The sequence below is a fragment of the Piliocolobus tephrosceles genome, chromosome 18 (assembly GCF_002776525.5).
Source record: "Piliocolobus tephrosceles isolate RC106 chromosome 18, ASM277652v3, whole genome shotgun sequence".
Taxonomy (NCBI): domain Eukaryota; kingdom Metazoa; phylum Chordata; class Mammalia; order Primates; family Cercopithecidae; genus Piliocolobus; species Piliocolobus tephrosceles.
Window position 1 is genome coordinate 50,742,085 of NC_045451.1, and position 21,753 is coordinate 50,763,837.

The window sequence follows — 21,753 nt, forward strand, 5'->3', positions numbered from 1 at the left end:
TGGAAAACAGTATGGCAATTCCTCAAGGATCTAGAACTAGATGTACCATATGACCCAGCCATCCCACTACTGGGTATATACCCAAAGGATTATAAATCATGCTGCTATAAAGACACATGCACACGTATGTTTATTGCGGCACTATTCACAATAGCAAAGACTTGGAATCAACCCAAATGTCCATCTGTGACAGACTGGATTAAGAAAATGTGGCACATATACACCATGGAATACTATGCAGCCATAAAAAAGGATGAGTTTGCATCTTTTGTAGGGACATGGATGCAGCTGGAAACCATCATTCTTAGCAAACTATCACAAGAACAGAAAACCAAACACCGCATGTTCTCACTCATAGGTGGGAACTGAACAATGAGATCACTTGGACTCGGGAAGGGGAACATCACACACCGGGGCCTATCATGGGGAGGGGGAAGGGGGGAAGGATCGCATTGGGAGTTATACCTGATATAAATGACGAATTGATGGGTGCTGACGAGTTGATGGTGCAGCACATCAACATGGCAGAAGTATACATATGTAACAAACCTGCACGTTATGCACATGTACCCTAGAACTTAAAAGTATAATAATAATAAAAAAAAAAAAAAAAAAAAAAGAAAGAAAGAAATGGTGCTTGTAACAGATGGTGGTGAGCGGTCCAGGGTGAAGATGCAATAGAGAGACAAAGGGATATGGCTATGAAGTAGTTGGGAAAGCGGGTTTTGCAACATTTTACAACTGTCATGGGGGTTGTGGGTTTACCTCTGCAAACCCTATGTATTGAGGAGAATAGAAATGAAGCAGTTACTGGTTGTGAAAACTGCCCATTTAATGTTGGGACAAAAGACTTAGATCCCTACACACTCTTGCTCTTCCTGAACCTTGCTCTACATTCTCTGCAACATGGGAAGTGTCAAAACAGAGTAAAAACTATCTCAATTCTGCCCCAGCAACAAACACAAAATATGCCGTCATTTGAACCCTTTGCTTAACAAAGGCACATGAGTGAAATCCATAGTGATCACTTTACTCACTCAACCCAAAATGTAAGAAACACTTCCCGAGGCCCCTTTAAAACTCAAAAAGAAGACAAGTCATATTGACATCTGATCCACTGACCTTGTCTTCAGGTGGTGCTCCTTCATTATTCCAAGGATGCAGCATCTCTATGGTGCCAGGTATGGGGGTAAAGCCTTTGCCGCCCTTTCCGCAATGGCACATCAGCAGTAAAAGTGGTACCACTGTACAGACACAAAATTGAACACAGATAAGGTTAATCTTGACATATCTCTAAATTTATATTGCTTAATTTTGGAATTTTCATATCCCTTCCTAGAGTTGTCTTCACTTATTTACAGCCCAATTTTTCTTTTCTTCACCCTGATCCAACCTTACCAAGCTTGATTTGGGCGAGTTACTCCAAAACCCAAAGGCAGGATGACGGAGTCTTACAGGTTCAAGACCTTGTTCATCAGAAAGAGGCTGTCGGTGGCTGCTGAGTGCACTACCAAGACTAGGTCACACAGTATCCAAATCATCAAAACCAGCTTACAGATTACATTTTTTTTAAACTATGGTCCAATTAAAAAAAAAAAATCACTGTTGCAAAAATATATGTATTATTAAAAGCAGTAATTAGAAATAATAAAGTGAAACATATAACAATTTCAGAGCCCTCTTCTTAGATTTTATTTTACTGCTAGGAGGAAGCAAAGACCAAGGCTGACCCCTTGATCAGTGCAGCAAAGAATTAAACATATCTGCATGCCCATCTGCCACTCCCATTTGGCAGCTTCCAGTGATGAACTGGCAACTGCCTAGATTCATTTTTATGTCAAACAGTCAACAGCACATTAACTATAGCTACTATGTCGAATAGGAAGACTGAACTCAGCCAATGGCAATTCAACAATTTTAACAAACATTCATCAAGTGTCTATTATGTGCCAAGCACCCACGTTAGGCTCCAGGGAATCTGAGATGAGAAAGCAGTGCAAGGAATCCCTGATCAAAAGATCCAGTTCCAGCTCCAGTACCTACCTACAAACTTGGTAAGCTGAGACAAGTCATTTACCGTTATGTATCTGTATATGTAGCCATAGCATGGAGACGATGGTATAAAAGTACACCGTGGACTGTTGAGTGCTGTGCATTCAGTTGAACATCTACCAATGGCTCTAACACAGTAGTCCCCAACCTTTTTGGCAACAGGGACTGGTTTCATGGAAGACAGTTTTTCCACAAGGAAGTTAGGGGTGGGGGGTTGATTTTGGGATGACTCAAGTGCTTTACATTTATTGTGTACATTATTTCTATTATTATTACACTGTAATATATAATGAAACAATTATACAACACACCATAATGTAGAATCAGTGGGAGCCCTGAGCTTATTTTCCTGCAACTAGATGGTCCCATCTGGGGGTGGTGGGAGACAGCGACAGATCATCAGGCATGACATTCTCATAAGGAGTGCACAACCTGGATCCCTTGCATGAGTAGTTCACAATAGAGTTTGAGCTCCTGTAAGAATCAAATGCCAGCACTGATCTGACAGGAGGCAGAGCTCAGATGGTAACACAAGCGATGAGGAGTGGCTGTAAATACAGATGAAGCTTCACTCACTCAGCCACCACTCACCTCCTGCTGTGTGGCCTGGTTCCTAACAGGCCACAGACAGGTGCTGGTCTGTGGCCTGGGAGTTGGGGACCCCTTGTCTAACAGACTCCTCTGTCACTGCACTAGCCTGGGCTGCCTTGGAAGTGGCCCTCTGTTCATGTTCAGTGGATAAGTAAGAGTGGTATTTCATGTGACCTCAGGATGCAGTCCCTTGTTCTTCTATAAATGGAAACGCGAGGTCTTTGGAGGGTGGGTAGGGCAGGCAGGACTGGTCGAGAACATCTTACAGTCAGGAAGGAAAGGAAGTGCTCAGGGTCTGCCTACTTTTGGTGCTGGTGAAGAAACAAGCCGAGCGGGGAATATCAGGGAGGTGGAGCTCTGACAAGTTGACTGTACAAAGCAGAATCCATTGGAATAAACTGGGTTTGTAAAAAACCTTGCACCCATAGCCCAAAGTCATGCAGCACATCTTTTCTGAGTGCTTACTACATACATGCAAGGCTCTGTTCTACACACTGGGAATACAGCAGTGAAGAGAACAGACAGCATGCTGCCCTCACAGAGCTCGTCGAAATGGGAATACCAGTGAAGTTTATGCCAAAGAGTAGTTCCTAAGTTACTGAAATCAGAACGTGATATACACTTATAAAACAAATTTCTGAAGACTCCTATATGATGCTTTGGTGATTTGCCAATCATCAATTGTTTCCCTGTTCACTCTCAAAGTGCTCTAGTGTGGTTAAAGAATAACTGTGAAGAAATCAATGACTACCATAGTAACACAACGCCAGAAGTGCACTCAAATTCCTAAAAGCACTACAGAGTTGCTTTTACAGACTTACACAGAAGGAGCAGAAAGGCCAAAATCATGAGTGCGATAGCTGCGGGGCCCAGGCCCACGTAGGAGTCATGCTGCGCTTCCCTGCAGCCGCTGCCATGCAGACACTCACAAACCGTGAGTGTGAGCATCTGCTTTTCAGGGCAACTAAAACCCTGGTTGTCTGAAATCAGGAACTGAATTTCACTTCTCCCAAGCTTTTTCTCGCTTTGCTGCAGCAGCACGCTGGTACCTATAAGGTCGGGCAGCAAAAGGAAATAAAAATGAATGATTACCAAGGATGAGGCAACATTAAATTCCAGAAATGTTCTTTCATTGCTGATTATATTTAGCTCCAATTAGTTACTTTGTTCTTCCTTCACTTCTCATTGAAGTGTGCTCATTAAAATTTGTCTATAGGCCCTGAACATGCAGTTTAAATAGCAAAGGGTCAGACTTGGACACCTTACTTTCATGATGATTAGCTGTAACCAATGTGTGTGGGTCTAGGATAGCTAGGAACTGTTCCATATACTGCGAATACAGTGACAAACAAGTGGTGAGTTAATATTTCTACTGAATGACCTTTATTTTACCATTTCTTTAAAAAAAACTTTATTAAGGCAATTTTTCAAACATAGTTATAGAGAGAAGAGCATAACCGCCATGGTACCCATCTTCAGCTGTAATCGTTTCCAACAATGGGCCAATCTTGTTTTCTCTAGTCCCTTCTTTTTTTTTGTTCTCGACACTATATATTTTCAAAATTGAAAAAAAATTCAAACCTACAGAAAAGCTGAAAGAATATTTTAGTGAATATTAACAAACCCTTCACTAACTGTTTACATTTTGCAACAGTGCTTTTTTGCCCTCTATATATCCACTTTTTAAGTTTCTGAACTATTTCAAGGTAAGTTACAGATAGCATGACATTCTTCAGCATGCACCTTCTAAGATCAAGGAATATTAGCACTCTTAAACTTCTTCTTATTTTTTGAAATGGAGTCTCGTTCTGTTGCCCAGGCTGGAGTGCTGTGCTGCCATCTTGGCTCATTGCAACCTCCGCCTCCCAGGTTCAAGTGACTCACCTGCCTCAGCCTTCTGAGTAGCTGGGATTATAGGCGCCCACCACCATGCCCAGCTAATTTTTGTATTTATAGTAAAGATAGGGTTTCACCATGTTGGCCAGGCTGGTCTCAAACTCCTGACCACCGCGCCTGGCTTCAACTTATTATTGATAATATTCTTTAATATACAACTCAATGTATTTGTAAGTTAAATTTACTAGAATTTTAGAGTATAAGCATCATAGGGAGGGTTTTTTTTTTTTCTCCAGACGGAGTCTCGCTCTGTCACCCAGGCTGATGTGCAGTGGTGAGATCTCGGCTCACTGCAAGCTCTGCCTCCTGGGTTCACGCCATTCTCCTGCCTCAGCCTCCTGAGTAGCTGGGACTGTAGGCACCCACCACCAGGCCTGGCTAATTTCTTGTATTTTTAGTAAAGACAGGGTTTCACTGTGTTAGCCAGGATGGTCTCCATCTCCTGACCTTGTGATCTGCCCGCCTTGGCCTCCCAAAGTGCTGGGATTACAGGCGTGAACCACCGCACCTGGCTGGGAGGTTTTGTTAATTCAGATCACTGAAATATATAAGAAAGGAAACTAAATATATTAAATTTGTAAATACAGTTTGAAATATTGATAGTGTTTAATTTGTTAATTGGACTAAACATTATTCAAACCCTCTTAAAATGATTTCAAACATTTGCTAGACTTAACACAATAAAGTTGTAAATTAAAAAACAAACAAACAAAAACCTGACCATTATCTATGAAATTTTTCTGAAACGAACCCTAATTGTTCAAAACAAAATAGTTTTCTGGATAGACTCTTCTGCATTCAACACCACCCTGAAGGACATCTGAAAACTCACATCAACACATCATATGTTCCATGTGTCTAGATGTCCCGGATATGGACGTATGGACATGTCCACTGACATAGGGAAACAGGAGTCAGATAACCCACTGTCATGTTGTTTCTATCATGTTCTAGCTTTGAGCTTTCCTTACTTAAACCAAGGTATCCTCAGCTTTAATCAGGGAAAAATGCTAGAAGTAAGGATTAAATATGGTAATATGTAGGATGGGCTAGCAGAGTGCCTGGCACACAGCAAATGCCCAGTAAATGCTGTCTTGAATGGAATTGTTGTTACTACATTTCAAGATTTTTAGAAGGCACCTACTACGACTGTGGTGCTGAGAAAGGCTTGGTACTCCTCATCTTACCAGACAAAGCTACTTCAAGGCTATTAGATTATTTTTCTTCTCTCCATAAGCATATAAGATACTACATGCCAGTAGGTTCAGGACCTCGTTTAAAAACTCCTTTAAAAAACTATATTGGAAATATAATTTATGAGAAGAAATATAACATAAACATTTTAGATATCTATCATGCTTAATATTTAGATTTCAATGTAGTCCAGTGATTTTGCTTACTTTCTTGGTGTACTATTTTCCATTTTTCTGCCATGCCAGGTGGTTCGTCAATGACAGAGAAACTGAAAGGGCCACTGTTTGGATGTCCATCCAGGTCCTCTGCAGTAACATTCACATACTGTGCATCATTACAGATTGTCTGCACAGGCTCTATCAGTGTGGGGCAGTTGTCGTTGATGTCTTCAACGTAGATAAGGACGGTGCCAGTGATGGTTTTTCTAGGATAATCTTAAAAATAAGAGAGAAAAATTATGTACATTCTGTTCTTATTGCTGACAACAGACATAGTTTGAATTCCCTTGCCAATTTGGAGTGGAAAAGGTACTAACCACTTAGGACATTTTCTATCCTAGATATGTTTCAAATTTGGACCAAATAATATCTTCTAATCCACTTACCAAGTAGAAATGTGAGGTTTATCTACTGGAGAAATTACATGCTTATTTCATCTTATTAAAAAAATATTTTAAACATCTGTTTTTTAATTTTATCCACCCCTCCTTTTTTTTTTTGAAGATGGCATCTTGCTTTGTTGCCCAGGCTGGTCTCAAACTCCTGGGCTCAAGTGTTCCTAACATCTCAGTTGCCTGAGTAGCTGGGATTACAGACGCAAGCAACTGTCCTGGGCTGAGATTAGGTTTTTTTTTTTTTTTTTGAGTTGGAGTCTCGCTTTGTCACCAGGCTGGAGTGCAGTGGCATGATCTCCGCTCACTGCAACCTCCACCTCCCAGGTTCAAGTGATTCTCCTGCCTCAGCCTCTCTAGTAGCTGGGACTACAGGTGCACACCACCATACCCGGCTTTTGTATTTTCAGTAAAGACGGGGTTTCACCATGTTGGCCAGAATAGTCTTGATCTCTCGACCTCGTGATCCACCTGCCTCGGCCTCCCAAAGTGTTGGGATTACAGGCGTGAGCCACTACTCTCGGCTGAGATTAGGTTTTTATACACAATCAAAACAAAGGTTTCTGATGTTGGAAAATAAAAATCTAAATACATATAACCAAGAAAAGGATCTATTTAATAACTCACCTTCTGATATGGCCACAATCTTTACAGTGTATGTGCCATTTTGAACATATCTGGATTCAAAATCAGGAAGTTTTGCAAGTTTAATTTCAGATGTGACAGAATCCAGAGAGATCCAATTATCTCTATCTTCTAATTTTACATATCTGTCATAAAACAAACATAAAATTAATTTTGAATTCTGCATGAACTGGAAATCTCTAACATCTACAGCTTTTTCAAGCTTACTTTTCTTCTCATTAAATATGTTCTTATTACAGGCATTTGTTTTGAATGTTGTTAATTTCGTAAAACCATCCTAAAAGCCCCTCTCGTTACTGCATGTCACATGTAAATTGGACCTTCCTTATCCCTGCAACATATCCAAGACATAAAATTAAGGGTGATTCTCTTCAGTCCACTAACCACTAACCCAAGTTTTTAAGTTGCTCTGCAGTCTGTCCTATGGCATTTGATTTAGTGTCCCTTAAATTTGGGTTAAACTTTTGGGGAATAACTTAGTCATACAATAAGGACTGGTGGAGAAGAGCAGTCTTATGTTCTGTTGTTTATTGGGGGTGTTAGCAACATTTATAAACATCAACTTTAAAAACCAGCGATCCCAGGGGTCGGGCGTGGTGGCTCACGCCTATAATCCCAGCACATTGGGAGGCTGACGCAGGTGGATCACTTGAGGTCAGGAGTTTGAGACCAGCCTGGTCAACACGGTGAAACCCCATCTCTACTATAAACACAAAAAATGCTGGGCATGGTGGCACGTGCCTGTAATCCCAGCTCCTCAGGAGGCTGTGGCAGGAGAATTGCTTGAACCCAGGAAGTAGAGGTTGCAGTGAGCCGAGATCATGCCACTACACTCTAGCCTGGGTGACAGAGCAAAACTCTGTCTGAAAAAACAAAAACAAAAACGGAAGCATCTAGAAATTTTCGGACACTGTTGATTACTGGGGTAATAATTTTCTTTCAGGTAGAACTGGTTAAAAGTGGAAACAATGCTGATAAAATAATGTATGGGTTTCTTTCCTCAAAGCAAAGAGAATTAGTGTGGAAGGAGCCAATGCTGGGAGAGCAAGGCAAATGTCCATAATATGTTTTCAGAAATGTATGTAATTGGCCGAGTGTGGTGGCTCACGCATATAATCCTAGCACTTTGGGAGGCCGAGGCGGGTGGATCACCTGAGGTCAGGAGTTCAAGACCAGCCTGACCAAGAGGGTAAAACTCCATTTCTACTAAAAATACAAAAATTATCTGGGCGTGGTGGTGGGTGCCTGTAATTCCAGCTCTTTGGGAGGCTTTAGCAGACCTGCTTGAACCCAGGAAGCCGAGCTTGCAATAAGCCGAGATCGTGCCACTGCACTCTAGCCTGGGCAACAGAGCGAGACTCAGTCTCAAAAAAAAGAAATAAAATAAAGTATGTAATTAGTTCATTAATACCAATGAGTTTAACATAAAATACCAGTACCAACCAAATATATGAGTATCTTGCTTTGCTCAATCAAATTATTAATTTATTTGCTATTAAGTGGCTTTGAGGCACACAGGAATGAGTGGCTAATTTATAGCAATATTTATTTATAGTGCTATTTCCAATTATACACTTGAACTAAGTTTTTCTGCCTCTTAATATTGCTACCAGTAAATAATAATACATTTTGATTTTCACAATTAGTTTTGAATTTCATGTCTGAAATTTTAAAGCTTGGACATGAGCTGCTGTCTCTGGTTTACCAACATTCATACTGGTAATAAAGGCAGAGTCTTAGGAATAGGGATTACATTTCATAATGTGATGCTTTGTTTAATCTAAGAAATTTTCTGTTCTCTGTTGTAAAAGCTAGACATAATTCAAGTAGCATAGCTGCTTACGTGTTATAGCAAATATCTGTAAACAGCTGACACACATGAATATTCAATAAAACAGTAAATTATGACAATGAGTCAGGAGTGCAGTGGTGTGATGGCAACTCACTGGAACCTTGAACTCCAAGACTTAAGCAATCCCCCTGCCTAAGCCTCCCCAGTAGTGGGGACTACAAACATGTGCCACCACGCCTGGCTAATTAAAAAAAATTTTTTTTTGTTTGTTTGGAGAGACAAGGTCTTGCTGTGTTGCCCAGGTTGGTCTTGAACTCCTGGCCTCAAGTGATCTTCCTGCCTCAGATTCTTGAGTGTGAGATGCATGAACCCACTGTGACCAGCCCCTTATCAATGTTTCATAATAACAACCACTAATTAGTTAAGCGAACATTTGGAAAATAATTTAACTTGGCTGTGCCTCCATTCCTTATCCGTAAAATAATAGGTTTGAGCTGGTCTTTAAGATCTTTTCTTTCTAAAATTCTGTAACTGTGTTCTAAAGAACACAATCAAACACTAAGAAATAAAAGACGCAGGGTTCATTATTCTTCCAGGCAGAACACACATCTTTTGATGTATTCATGGCCCCTAAAAAAAAAAAAAAAAAAAAAAAACAGCAGCCAAAAGTAAATAATTTGGTGGGAAACAGAAGCTTCAATAAGTGGCCACATATTATTGGCATATAATTAGTTTGAACATATAAGTTTCTACGTAGACAGCAGTGAGAAATGATTATATAGAAAATTCATCCTCAATTTTGGGAATTCAGTTAGGGTATATTGTTTTGTGAGGTATAGAGCTAAGAAAATTACAACTAGACCAACTAGACCACATAAGAGAAGCAGAGCGGGCCAAAGAATGTCACCAAGGCACTACAGAAAACATGGTGGAAGCTGCTTGTTAACGTTATTTTGGAAAAAACGTTATTTAAGGAATTCCATGAAAAGGAGATTCACTAAAAGGAAAAAGGTTGTTGAAGAGCTTCTTCCACTTTTTCATTCTTGCTACACTTGGTGATGGACTTAAATACAATGTTTTATGAAGCACTGGTACATAGGGACTGCTATGATTTTAATGCTTGTAACCCTTGGAAATTCTTATGTTGGAGCCTAATACCCAATATGATCATATTAAGAGGTGGGGCTTTTGGTAAGTGATTAAGTCATGAGGGCACCACCGTCATGAATGGAATTAGTGCTCTTAAAAAAGAGGCTCCAGTGAGTTTCCCTGCTCCTTTGGCCACGTGAGGATGCAGCAAGATGGTGCCATCTTGGAAGCACACAGCAAGACTCACCAGATACCAAATCTGTTGGCTGGTGCCTTGATGGACTTCCTAGTCTTCAGAACTGTGAGTAACAAATCTGTTGTTTATAAATTACTCGGTCTAATGTATTTTTGTTACAGCAGCTCAAACGGAGTAAGACAGGGACACAGGTGCATAAGGACACTCAAGCAACCAGACAGCTCTGGCACTGAGCAGGAAGTCACTAAAGTTGTGTCTGGGACAGCAGGTGGGGATTCTTTAAATTCAACTGCAATAACAGTAACTAGAGCTCCATAAATAACAGCTCTGTAGAGAATGGTCTTTCTATGGCATGGCACTGAGATCTAAGAGGTAAATTTACTTTGAAAATTTGAAAGCGTCACACAATAAGGTGCCACTACAGAGTGGACACAAGCCAGTCTCTTCCAACACAGTGAGCATCTTGTAGGTTCTCAATAAATGTACTGAGTAAAGGTCACCATGATCAAGACTAATCTCTGAAACAAATAGGTTTAAACGAAAATTCATTCCCAAGATTTATGGGTTAAGTAAAGCTGGTTTCCCCATATTAAAATACATTACGTAACTTGTGTAAAGTAAATCTTGTGGATGTTATCTGGTATGTTCTTACCCTCCAATAATAATCTTTTAGGAATTAAGAAAGGTTTTAAAAAGTTTTCTCCTGAACTTTTCCTTTGTTGCTTTTTAGCCGTCTCTAGCCAGAACTGTTTCAGAGGTGAGTAAACCAGCTTCCTCCTCACACACAGGTGGTTGAGGAAGGTGGATTCTGATGAAAATTCCCCCTCATCTCTCAGTTATAGACACATCTTTGGTAAATTTAACTTGTAGACTTTTGGGGAACTATAATGCTGATTAGAAGGAATGAAGTGTTCAGATTTCATTATGATTTTTGAAAACAGGCACTGAAAATAATTTAAAATAAATAAATACATGTGTCACTCTCTCTTACCTTGCACGGGCTAGTAGTCCAGTGTCCTCATCAAAAGCTTGAAATTTTCCAATTATTTGGCCTTTGCTTGATCTGTCCGTGCTCTCGCTAACGTAAGTTGAGATGACACTGCTTTTAAAATGAATGCCTTCTTTCACGTTTTTCACTTTAACCTTGATGGGAATGGGTGTAGGCTTGTATTTACTCCTAATTGACTTGTGAAAAGCTGCTTTATTAGTGACAATAACACTGAAGTCAAGATTCTTCATTTCTTCATAATCTACTTCCTAAAAGGGAAAACCGAAGGGAATTCTTTTCAAAGAGAAAACAGAAGATACACACACATATACATATACATGTGTGGTTTCAATGTTAGATATAATAATTTAATGCATGGAAAATATAGCAGCACTGAATATTCCAACTCTGACACTGACACCAAGCAAATAAAAATTTTCTGTCAATCTGGATAGTCATAAATGTTAAGGATGTTAGGAAGTATTACCAATTTATTTTTCTAAATGTTGAAATCATTGTAAATATACATATATTTTGTTCAGGCATGCTGACTCATGCCTGCAATCCCCACACTTTGGGAAGCCAAGGCAGGTAGATCACTTGAGCCCAGAAGTTTGAGACCAGCCTGGGCAACATAGGGAGTTCCCATCTGTACAAAAATTAGCTGGGCATGATAGCTTGTGCCTGTAGTCCCAGCTACTCAGGAGGCTGAGGTGGGAGGACTGCTTGAGCCCAGGGGGTTGAGGCTGCAATGAGCCACGATCATGCCACTGCACTTCTGCCTGGGCAATACAGCGAGACCCTGTCTCAAAACATACACACACATACATCTGTATATATGTGTGTGTGTGTATATATATTTATCTTTAACAATCTGAAGTGATTTTTTTTCTAATGTAAAAAAATAGTAGGCATTCAGTATAAATCAATATTCCTTAAAATGTGTTCCATGGGTTTTATTTTAGTGAAAATAAGTAGTGATAGCTCTGTGAGTTCTGTCCCTCTAATATAGCTATGTATTGCACATTAGCATATTAAAATACTTGAACTCCTGGAGTAAAGAAGAAACCTAGAGTTTTCAAATTTGTTTAAACAGAGAACCCAACTCTCCTCTTTTTTAGCATAATATATATTAATATGTGGTTTGCTGTTAATTCCATACAAGATGAACCTTTCTTCAAATAGTTCTTTGTAAGAGCACAATGTCCATTTGAAATAATCAGTTCATTACTGTATACATATTTTATGGTCCAACTTTTCAATGTTTCTTTTTATAAACATTTCCATAGTATTCTACTACTTAGATAGAGACAGTCATTCTATAATTAGGCATTTGGGCTATCACAATTTCTAAATATAATTAATACTGCTGTCAACATTTTTTTACACATTATTTTTCCTCTGTTGACCTATATCCTATTACTAAAAGAATTACCTAGTTAAAGTTTACTTAGGTCCTGTTGCTTTTTATTTCTAGTGTCTCTGACCATTTAGATGCACTGAACATTTTTGTGGTATAAAATTAAATATGTTAGGCATGTTTATATGAATTACAGCAAAGCAAAGCTTTTCACTTGTTTTTTGGAGGATTCATTGTGCATTTCCTTCCTTTGGAGCTGCCATTACTTATTTTCACCAAAATAAGTCAGTTTTCCTCTCTGCTAGGCTCTGGATGGATCACAACTTCTGTCCCCTTTAAAAATATGGATCACTGTGATTTTGAGACAAGGACACAGGAGAAAAAGACTAGAGAAAATACATCCTTTGTAATTGTCATATCTTTGTGAAAGCTTGTTTATTTAAGTCACTCTTGCACTTGACATGCTTGTTTCATGGCATGATATATGCTGGATGAGAAATAAAATCTTCCACCCAGATGTCATTAGTATCCAAAGGCCAAGACAATGGAAAAAAAAAAAAGGTAGGTACTGGGGCCATAAGTGTTTCATAATGTTTTTCATAAATAGCCATAATGCTCCAAAGCAAATGGAAAATTTTCAGTATCAAGAGTACTGTGTGAAGGAAGAGACCTCTATTTTTTATAATTCTGTAAACTTATTTTATCATTTCCATTTTTGCTATTTTTTAATAACATTAAAGATTGTAAGTTTGTTAATTTGTTAACAAAGCTGTGAATTTTTCTCATGTGACTATTTACTATCTCTATTTCCATATTGAAAAATATCTGCTCATCTCCTTTATCCTTTTTGGACAGCTTCATTCAGGTATAACTTATATACGATAAAATTCACGCGTTTTAAGTGTACAGCATGATGAGTTCTGGATTTGCACTCATCACTGTGGTCCAGTTTTAGAACACCACATCACCCCCAAAAGTTCCTTTATGTGCGTTTGTAGTCAGTCCCCACTCACGCTCCCCACTCCAAGCAATCCCAATCTGCTTTCTATCCCCATTGTTTCGCCTTTTCTAGAAATTTCAATTAAATGGAATCATATAATATGTAGTATTTTGTGTCTGGCTCCTTATACACAGCATAATCAGCATTTTTTTTTTTTTTTTGAGATGGAGTCTCACTCTGTCTCTTAGACTGGGATGCTGTGACGTGATGCTGGCTCATAGTAATCTGTGCCTCCCGGGTTCAACCGATTCTCCTGCTTCAGCCTCCCAAGCATCTGGAATTACAGGTGTGCACTACCACATCTGGCTGATTTTTTGTGTTTTTAGTAGAGACAGGGTTTCACCGTGTTGCCCAGGCTGGTCTCAAACTCCTGGGCTCAGGTGATTCCCCAACCTTGGCCTCCCAAAGTGCTGGAATTACAGGCGGGAGCCACCGCGCCTGGTCCATAGCATAATGTTTTTGAGGTTCATCCGTGTTGTAGCTTGTATCAGTACTTCATTCCTTTTTATTGCTCGTGAGTATTCCATTATATGAATACACCACATTCTGTTTATCTACTCACCAGCTGATGGACATTTGGACCTGCTATTAGTTTTTTTATTATTATGAATAATGCTGCCATGAACATTTGCATACATGTCTTTGTATAGACATGTTTTTATTATTTTTCTTGGGTGGAAACCTAAGAATCAAATCACTGGGTCATATAACTACTCTTGTGTAACTTTTAAAAGAAACTGTCAAACTGCCTGTATCATTTTACAATTCCACCAGCAATCCAGTTTCTCTATATTTTTGCCAACAATTGGTGTTGTCAATCTTTTTGACTGCTATTGTCTGAATGTTTGTGTCCCCTTAAAACTCATGTGCTGAAATCCTGGCTCTCAAAGTGATGATATTAAGAGTGGGGCTTTTCGGAGACCCTGGGATCAATGCTCTTTTAAAAGATGCGCAGTGGAGCTTGTTGGATGTTCCGCTACGTGACCATACAACAAGAAGGCACTGTGTATGAGCCAGAAAGCAGGACCTGCCCAGACACTGCATCTGCTTTGATCTTGGGCTTTCCAGCCTCCAGAACTGTGAGAAATACATTTCTGTTGTTAATAAGCTACCCAGATAATGGCATTTTGTTGTAGTAGCCCAAACGGACTAAGGCATTCATTTCTGCCATTCTAGAAGGTAAAGTGATATCTCTTATAGTTTTAATTTGATTTTCCTTAATGACAAATGGTGCTGGCACTTTTTCACGTGGGTATTTGCTACTTGCATATCTTTTTTGTCTAAATTCCTTTCAATGGAATCTGATTGCTGCCCGTATAATTTGGAAGCAATTCATTATATAATTGAGACAGTGACTTTGTAATTATCTCACTCGGTTGCTTTCATTTTAATACTCATTTTCTTATTATTTTTTATCTACATCCTTCTTGATAGAAACAACTATATCCCTTTTTTGTGCTATCATACTACACTAAAAATACAGTCATGCATTGCTTAATTACTTGAGAAATGCATTGTCTGCCAATTTTGTTTAGGTGCAAACATCACAGAGTGAACTCACATATACCTAGATGGTAAAGCCTACTATACACCTACACTATATGGTATAGTCTATTGCTCCTATGCTACAAACCTGTATAGCATGTTACTGTACTGAATATTGCAGGCAATTATAACACAATAGTAAGTATTTGTGTACTTAAACATAGGAAAGGTATAGTAAAAATATGGTAGTAAAGATTTGAAAAATGGTACAGCTGTATAGAACACTCACCATAAGTGGTGCTTGCAAGACTGGAAGTTACTCTGAGTGAGTGAGTAAATGGATATGAAGGCCTAAGACATTACCATACACTACCACAGACTGTAAATACTGTACCTAGGCTACACTAAATTAAAAAAATACTTTCTTTCTCCAATAATAAATTAGCCTTAGCTTACCATAACTTCTCTATAAACCTTTTAATATTTTCTTAACTTTTTGACTCTTTTGTAATGAGCCTTAGCTTAAGACACAAACACACTGTGCAGCTATACAAAACGATTTTCTTCTTTTACATCCTTACTCTGTATTTTTCAGCTCCATTATAATTTTACGGGGCCATCGTCATATATGTAATCTGTCACTGACTGAAACGTTCATATGTGGCACATGACAATTCTATGCTAGCACCTCTGTCATTCATCAATATCTGTTTCTCCTTGTGTGTGCAACTGGCTTTTCTATCTCAGGTATCTGGCATGGTCATACCTATAATTGATGGCTAAAATTATATTTCCACACAAGCAGATAAACTGATTTTGTCTCGAATGACATGATCCATTTCTTCAATAATCATGAGTTCTTCCCTTTAAACATGAGGTAATGTTATTCAATTTTCCTCTGCTTTTAAAAAGGTAGCTTAAACGCATATAGTAGCTGTCAATAAGTAGTGCTCAATTATCATGAAACCTCAAATTAATGCTTCTCTATTCTGTTATACATTTAGATCACCATTATTCCTCTTTCCACTGTCAGTGTTTTACCCAGTCTGTTATACATTAAGTTTTTGTAAGAATTTCAAAACTTCTGGAATCAATTTTTGCCTGTGTGTAACTTAATGAAATAGTATTTTGGAACTGTAGCTTTGCATTTTATTTTACAATCTGGTAAGGCAATTCTAATATAAGCTACTTAAAATACACTGATATTATTCCTTACCTATTTTGTTACATACAAATCCATCCTGATATATATATATATATTTCTTAAGACGGAGTCTCACTCTATTGCCCAGGCTTGAGGGCAATGGTGCGACCTCGGCTCACTGCAACCTCCGCCTCCCAGATTCAAGTGATTCCCCTGCCTCAGCCTCCTGAGAAGCTGTGATTACAGGCACGCACTACCATGCTTGGCTAATTTTTGTATTTCTAGTACTAGAGATGGGATTTCACCATGTTGGCCAGGCTGGTCTCGAACTCCTGACCTCGTGATCCGCCATCCTCGGCCTCCCAAAGTGCTGGGATGGGATTACAGGCGTGAGCCACCGCACCCAGCCCATCCTGTAATTCGACATAAACGTTTAATATCCCTATTTAGTTCAATTTTCCCTTCATTGACTCAATTAAGCACAAGAACTTAGTATACTATATTTCCAAATGTGAGCCTCATACTAATATTAGAATCACAAGTGGATTTTTGTTAAAAAGACAAGTTTCTGAAACCTGCCCAATGAAACTTTTTGTTGATGAGACCAGGAACCTGCATTTTTGGCATGCAGTTTTATGAGGTGATTCTTAGGCACACTTAACTATCAAGTTATCACAGCTTTTATTTTTAGATGTTATTAGTGAGGTCTGGGTTTACTAGTTTTGTTTCAGGATTTTTATTTTTTTGAGACAGGGTCTCACTCTGTTGCCCAGGCTGGAGTGCAGTGGTGTGAGCACAGCTCACTGCAGCCTCACCTCCCGGGTTCAAGCTATCCTCCCACCTAAGCCTCCTTAGTAGCTGGGACTACAGGCATGTGCCGCTTTGCCCAGCTAATTTTTGTATTTTTTTTGGTAGAAGCGGGGATTTGCCATGTTGCCCAGGCTGGTCTCGAACTCCTGGGTTCAAGTGATCTGCCTGTCTTGGATTCTCAAAGTATGGGGCCTGGCTTTATTCTTAAGTAGATAAAATCAGAGGTAGTAATCGAGGGGATACTCATAGAGGCAAGAGGTTGTGATGTGAGCATGTGATCGCCAGGTATGAGCTGCAGGAAAGCCTGGAAGTGAGCTAAGCAGTAATGATGCTGGTTCCATGCTGTCTGCTAGGATTAGAGTCCCCTGATGTGAATGTGAACCGTAGTGTGACCACTTCCTAACCATAGAACTTGGGTAAACAGGGATGGCTCCTTTCTCAAACAACTGTAGTGCTAGTTAATTGAGTATGTAAAGCACTTCTAAGTGTTCAGGGCTTAGATACATTAGATTCCTTTCCAGCACCAACTTGGCCCATGCCAGTTTTGAATACTTAGTACTTACCTTAATAAGGGTCACAATTCCTTCATTAGTTTGAGCATCTGTTTCTATGTGGAAATAACCCCCTTCATTTCCTGATGCAAATGTAAAATTTGCTAGCCAATTATCAGAACCTATTTCGTCTGCATCGAATACTTTTATGCGTGTAACTTCTACATTGACTTGATTTTCTTCAACCATCCCTTCAAGCTGTAAAACATGAACACATGATTTTTATTTCAGTGAAATACAAATATAAGTGATATATTTTTACTTAGGACTAAAATATAAATAAATAGGTACAGTTATTATAAGAATAATAGTTACCACTTTATTTTCTACTACAGGTATATTGTCATTGACATCCAAAATACGAATCTGAACTTGAGCTTGTTTTACAGGTTTGTCAGTAACTTCTCCATTGCCATCTCTTGCTTCTACTGTCAAAGTGTAGCTGCTGTGTTCCTGCAGAGCAATAAAAAATGTCCAGCTGGGTGAAAAGAGTCACTCTTAAATCTGGCTTTCTGGTTTTAGTCCAGTTTATCATGTACCACAGTATATTTTATTTACAAATCAGTTTTATGATCTGCTATTATTTGTGTGAAGATACTATTTACTTGCAGTCAGAGCTTTTGCAGAAGAACAGCAAAGCCTCGGGAGTTGTAGATAGTCAAATTCTTCAATATGTCATTGGTGATACTATCAGGAGAAGTGTGCACAAAGGAGCCACTGTTGAAAATGTAGCTTATTCTCTGCTGAAAGTGAGGTGGAACTGTAGGAATTGGTTCTTTCTGTCCCGCACTTCATTCTCAATGAGGAAAACCTGGTCTTAAATAAACTTGGCTAGTGAAGGCAAAACTGGGCGAACTTTGTCCAGAATTCCCCAGGGATTTGATTCTTATAGTATGTGTCCTAGAGAATGGCTTCTCAGATGCCACTTCTTCTCTTCCATGAGGTCTCCTGACTGTGGTTCTGTTCAGTGTGGCTGGAATTTAGGAGGGCAGGTAGTGCCAGGGCTTGGGGTCCTGCATAGGGCAGAAGCACTCAGTGCACAGCAGGATACCAGGACCCCGGAGCCAGCTGCCTGGGTTCCAATTCTGTCATCGTCATTTACTGACTGTGTTGGACATGCACTTAATCCCTTTGACCTTTGGGTTCTTTATGTGTAAGATGAGGATAATAAGTGAATCTGCCTCACAGGGTTTCTATGTGGATTAAATGGGTTAATCCATAAAAAGGCTTAGAACGGTACCTGGCAGAAGGTAAATGCCCAGTAAGTTAACAGCCATTATTATTGGTTAAACTTTCTGTCCTTTAGAAACAGCAGCTTGTTAAAAATCACACTACTAATGCAAAGTAACACTTTTCCATTCTATTCCATTCCATTCCATTATATTTATGTGAAAAGGTATAGAGTAGAATTTTAGATGAATCATATTCTTTAATTTTACAAACATCCCCTTAAGCCTATTGGGTGCAATCCTTCCAATTTGGGCAGAATTAAATCATTTTTCTAAGAAATACTGAACATAGTGCATTTGGATGATGATTTATATCTGATGACAAAGAGTGTATCTTTAGGATCAATGACATTTTATTCTTGTACCCTGTTAAAACCTTTATGTATACAGCATTTAAAAAATCTTCTATCTCCCCTTATTTAAAAATTTCCCTTTGAGTTAAACAAAGTGAAATGTTTGAGAGAAACGCCTTTCTAGTAAACCTACTCAAATTTTCCTTCAATTTGGGATTTAGAGTAATTTTCTCCTTTACAGATACTTTATTCTCTAACTAGGATTCCTGTTTTCATCCCTTTCCTCGCCATCTCCTATGTACTAGCACTGTAGGAGCCTCCTAATGTTTCATTAGAGAACTGCAAACTGAGAAATGTTTTAGGAATCTCTAGTAAACAGAACCCTGATAGGAGAGGCCCTAGAAGGGTGCTGTCTTTATGTAATTTTAAGTCTTCTAGTAGTCACATTTTAAAAAGAAACATGTGATAACAATTTTAAACAAGTATATTTTATATAATCCATGATATCTAAAATACTATTTTAACATGCAATGATCACAAAAAACATTAATGTCATATTCTGCATTTTTCATATTAAGTTTTTCAAATCTGGTGCATATATTACACATTCAACACGCATACAGCACATTACAATTTGAGCCAGTCACATTTTAAGTGCTCAGTAGTCACATGGCCCATATTGGACAGCCCATCCCTAAAAGAGAGTAATTCCAAGATGGATCCTTATCCTATGGATAAGGAATACAGAACAAAATAAGAAAATTAGAAAAGAAAGAGAGAGGAGAAACTGGAAAGGATAGAGAGTTTAAAGATGGGCAACATAGCATATTAATTTACCTCTCTGTCCAAGGTAACACTGGTTGTATAAATCTCTCCTGTATCTTTATTTAGGTAGAACACTGGAGGATAGGCAGGCTCCAGAGATACGATCCTATAGGAAATTTTAGAATTCAGGGTATTGGGCTCATCTGCATCTGTTGCATTGATTTTCATCACAAGTGTATCTGGCATTAGAAATAAAGATGTCTAAGATGAAACTCAACTTTAAGCACACTTACCTGTTATTTTATTTATAATTTTAGCTTGTTCCAAAAAAGATTTCAGGTGCTTATCAAAATCACATGCAGTTGACCACAATATAACATTTAACTGGATGAGGACGTAAGCGAGAATGGAATACAACAATAGGAAAAACAAGATGAAGGCAAGGCTGAGGGTGGAGTCCTGAAAAACTGCTATATAAGGTGACAGATGTGTTTATAATAGTATTAGTAGCCAATACAAAGAAAGTAACATGAACAGGTACATGATCCTGATATTTATTAAGATACAAACAAATCAGGAGAAGCGTAACTATTCTTTATATCATGGCCCAAAAGAAATCTCTCATTCGAGTCCTCATGAAGAGCACTGTGTTGAACAATGTTGTGAATAAACCTTACACTAAAAATAATACAAGTTATAGGTCAGCAAACTATAGCCAAAGCTGTAGGGCCAAAGCTAACCAGCCACCTGTTTTTGTAAATAAAGTTTTATTGGAACACAGCTAGCCTCATTTGTTTACATATTGTCTATGGTGCTTTCCTGCAGAGAGCAGAGTTGAGTAGTTGCTACAGAGACCTTATCTGTCACATTAATCTACCCTATCTGTTCTAAGGCTAAAAGCAATGGCATGTAAAGTCTTTTAAACCTATAAGGAAAGCAGTTCTGAACCTAGAGTGAAAGGTTTCTTATTTGTTCTGTAGGTAATACTCAACTTTCACTAAGATATGAAATTTAGTGTTTATTTACAGTGGAGATAAAATAATCTTAGTATTTATTAAAAAAAAGAAAAAAGACTCTTACGTGCTGCACTCAACTCTTCAACAGACCCAACAAAGACATCCTGTGTGAACACTGGTTCATTGTCATTGATATCAAGAACCTTAATGCGTAGCTCTAAGGGTTTCTCTACATTGTTTCCTCTTTCATCCAAAGCGTAACCTGTTAGCTGAAATCATGACATAAATAATAAATAAGATTAGATTTAAGCTAAGAAAAATAAATTACCATACTATGAAAAAAAAAAGATACTTATTATGAAAGAAAAACTACAAACTAATAAATGTAAAATTATTCTTCTTACCAGAAAAAATGGTGTTTCTTCTCGATCAAGAATGCTGGTAATATTCAGTTCTCCAGTGTCTTTATTAAAGACAAATATACCAAAAGGTGGCTCTGTAATCCCTTTTCCAGTATATTTGTAAGTAACTTTGAGTCCTCTTTCTTCTGTAAGATCAGAATGTATCTAACATAAAAATAACAGGAATGTTTCCGGTTGAACTCTCTGTAATTTACTAGATTTGATCTTAGCCAAAAGCCTGAGAAGAGATTCTGTGTAATTTATAGGTATATATTTTTATCGACAATTTCTTTCTGAAGTTCTTTGGTAATACAGGGCAGAGATGACGAGACTTGGACTAGGGGAATGGCAGTGGAGTTGGAGAGAAGCAGCAGATTTGGAATATATTTTTGGAATAGAACTGATAGTGTGTGGTACATTTTTGGCTTGAAAAACGGGAGAGAATTACAGCGTCAATTACCAAAATGGGTAGAACTTACGAAGAAAAGCTTTGGGGGAAGAAAAATGAAGGGTTTATGTTTGTGCATGCAACACTATCACATAATTTATCAAAAAAAACTCGACCCCTTGCGAGTGAAAACACAGATATTAATTATTAAGCCAGGACAACAGGCATGAGCCATGACTGTCTCAGGCAAATGAAGATGGTCACCCTACCTAGTAATAGACACCAGTTCATCTTGAAAATGACACTTTATGACATCTT

General features: G+C 38.5%; 1 protein-coding gene across 1 annotated transcript in view; it reads right to left on the bottom strand.

Moving 5' to 3' along the window:
- DSG2 (desmoglein 2) overlaps positions 1-21,753 on the bottom strand; it is a 66,268-nt gene that overhangs the window by 14,461 nt on the left and 30,054 nt on the right. Inside the window, exons 4-13 of the mRNA XM_023207744.3 lie at positions 21,051-21,212; positions 20,771-20,915; positions 19,763-19,929; positions 17,719-17,856; positions 17,416-17,601; positions 11,057-11,322; positions 6,971-7,113; positions 5,940-6,167; positions 3,465-3,692; positions 1,123-1,244 (exon numbers count right to left, since the gene is read on the bottom strand). Coding sequence (XP_023063512.2) covers positions 1,123-1,244; positions 3,465-3,692; positions 5,940-6,167; positions 6,971-7,113; positions 11,057-11,322; positions 17,416-17,601; positions 17,719-17,856; positions 19,763-19,929; positions 20,771-20,915; positions 21,051-21,212 — 1,785 coding nt within the window. The remainder of the gene's footprint in view (positions 1-1,122; positions 1,245-3,464; positions 3,693-5,939; positions 6,168-6,970; positions 7,114-11,056; positions 11,323-17,415; positions 17,602-17,718; positions 17,857-19,762; positions 19,930-20,770; positions 20,916-21,050; positions 21,213-21,753) is intronic.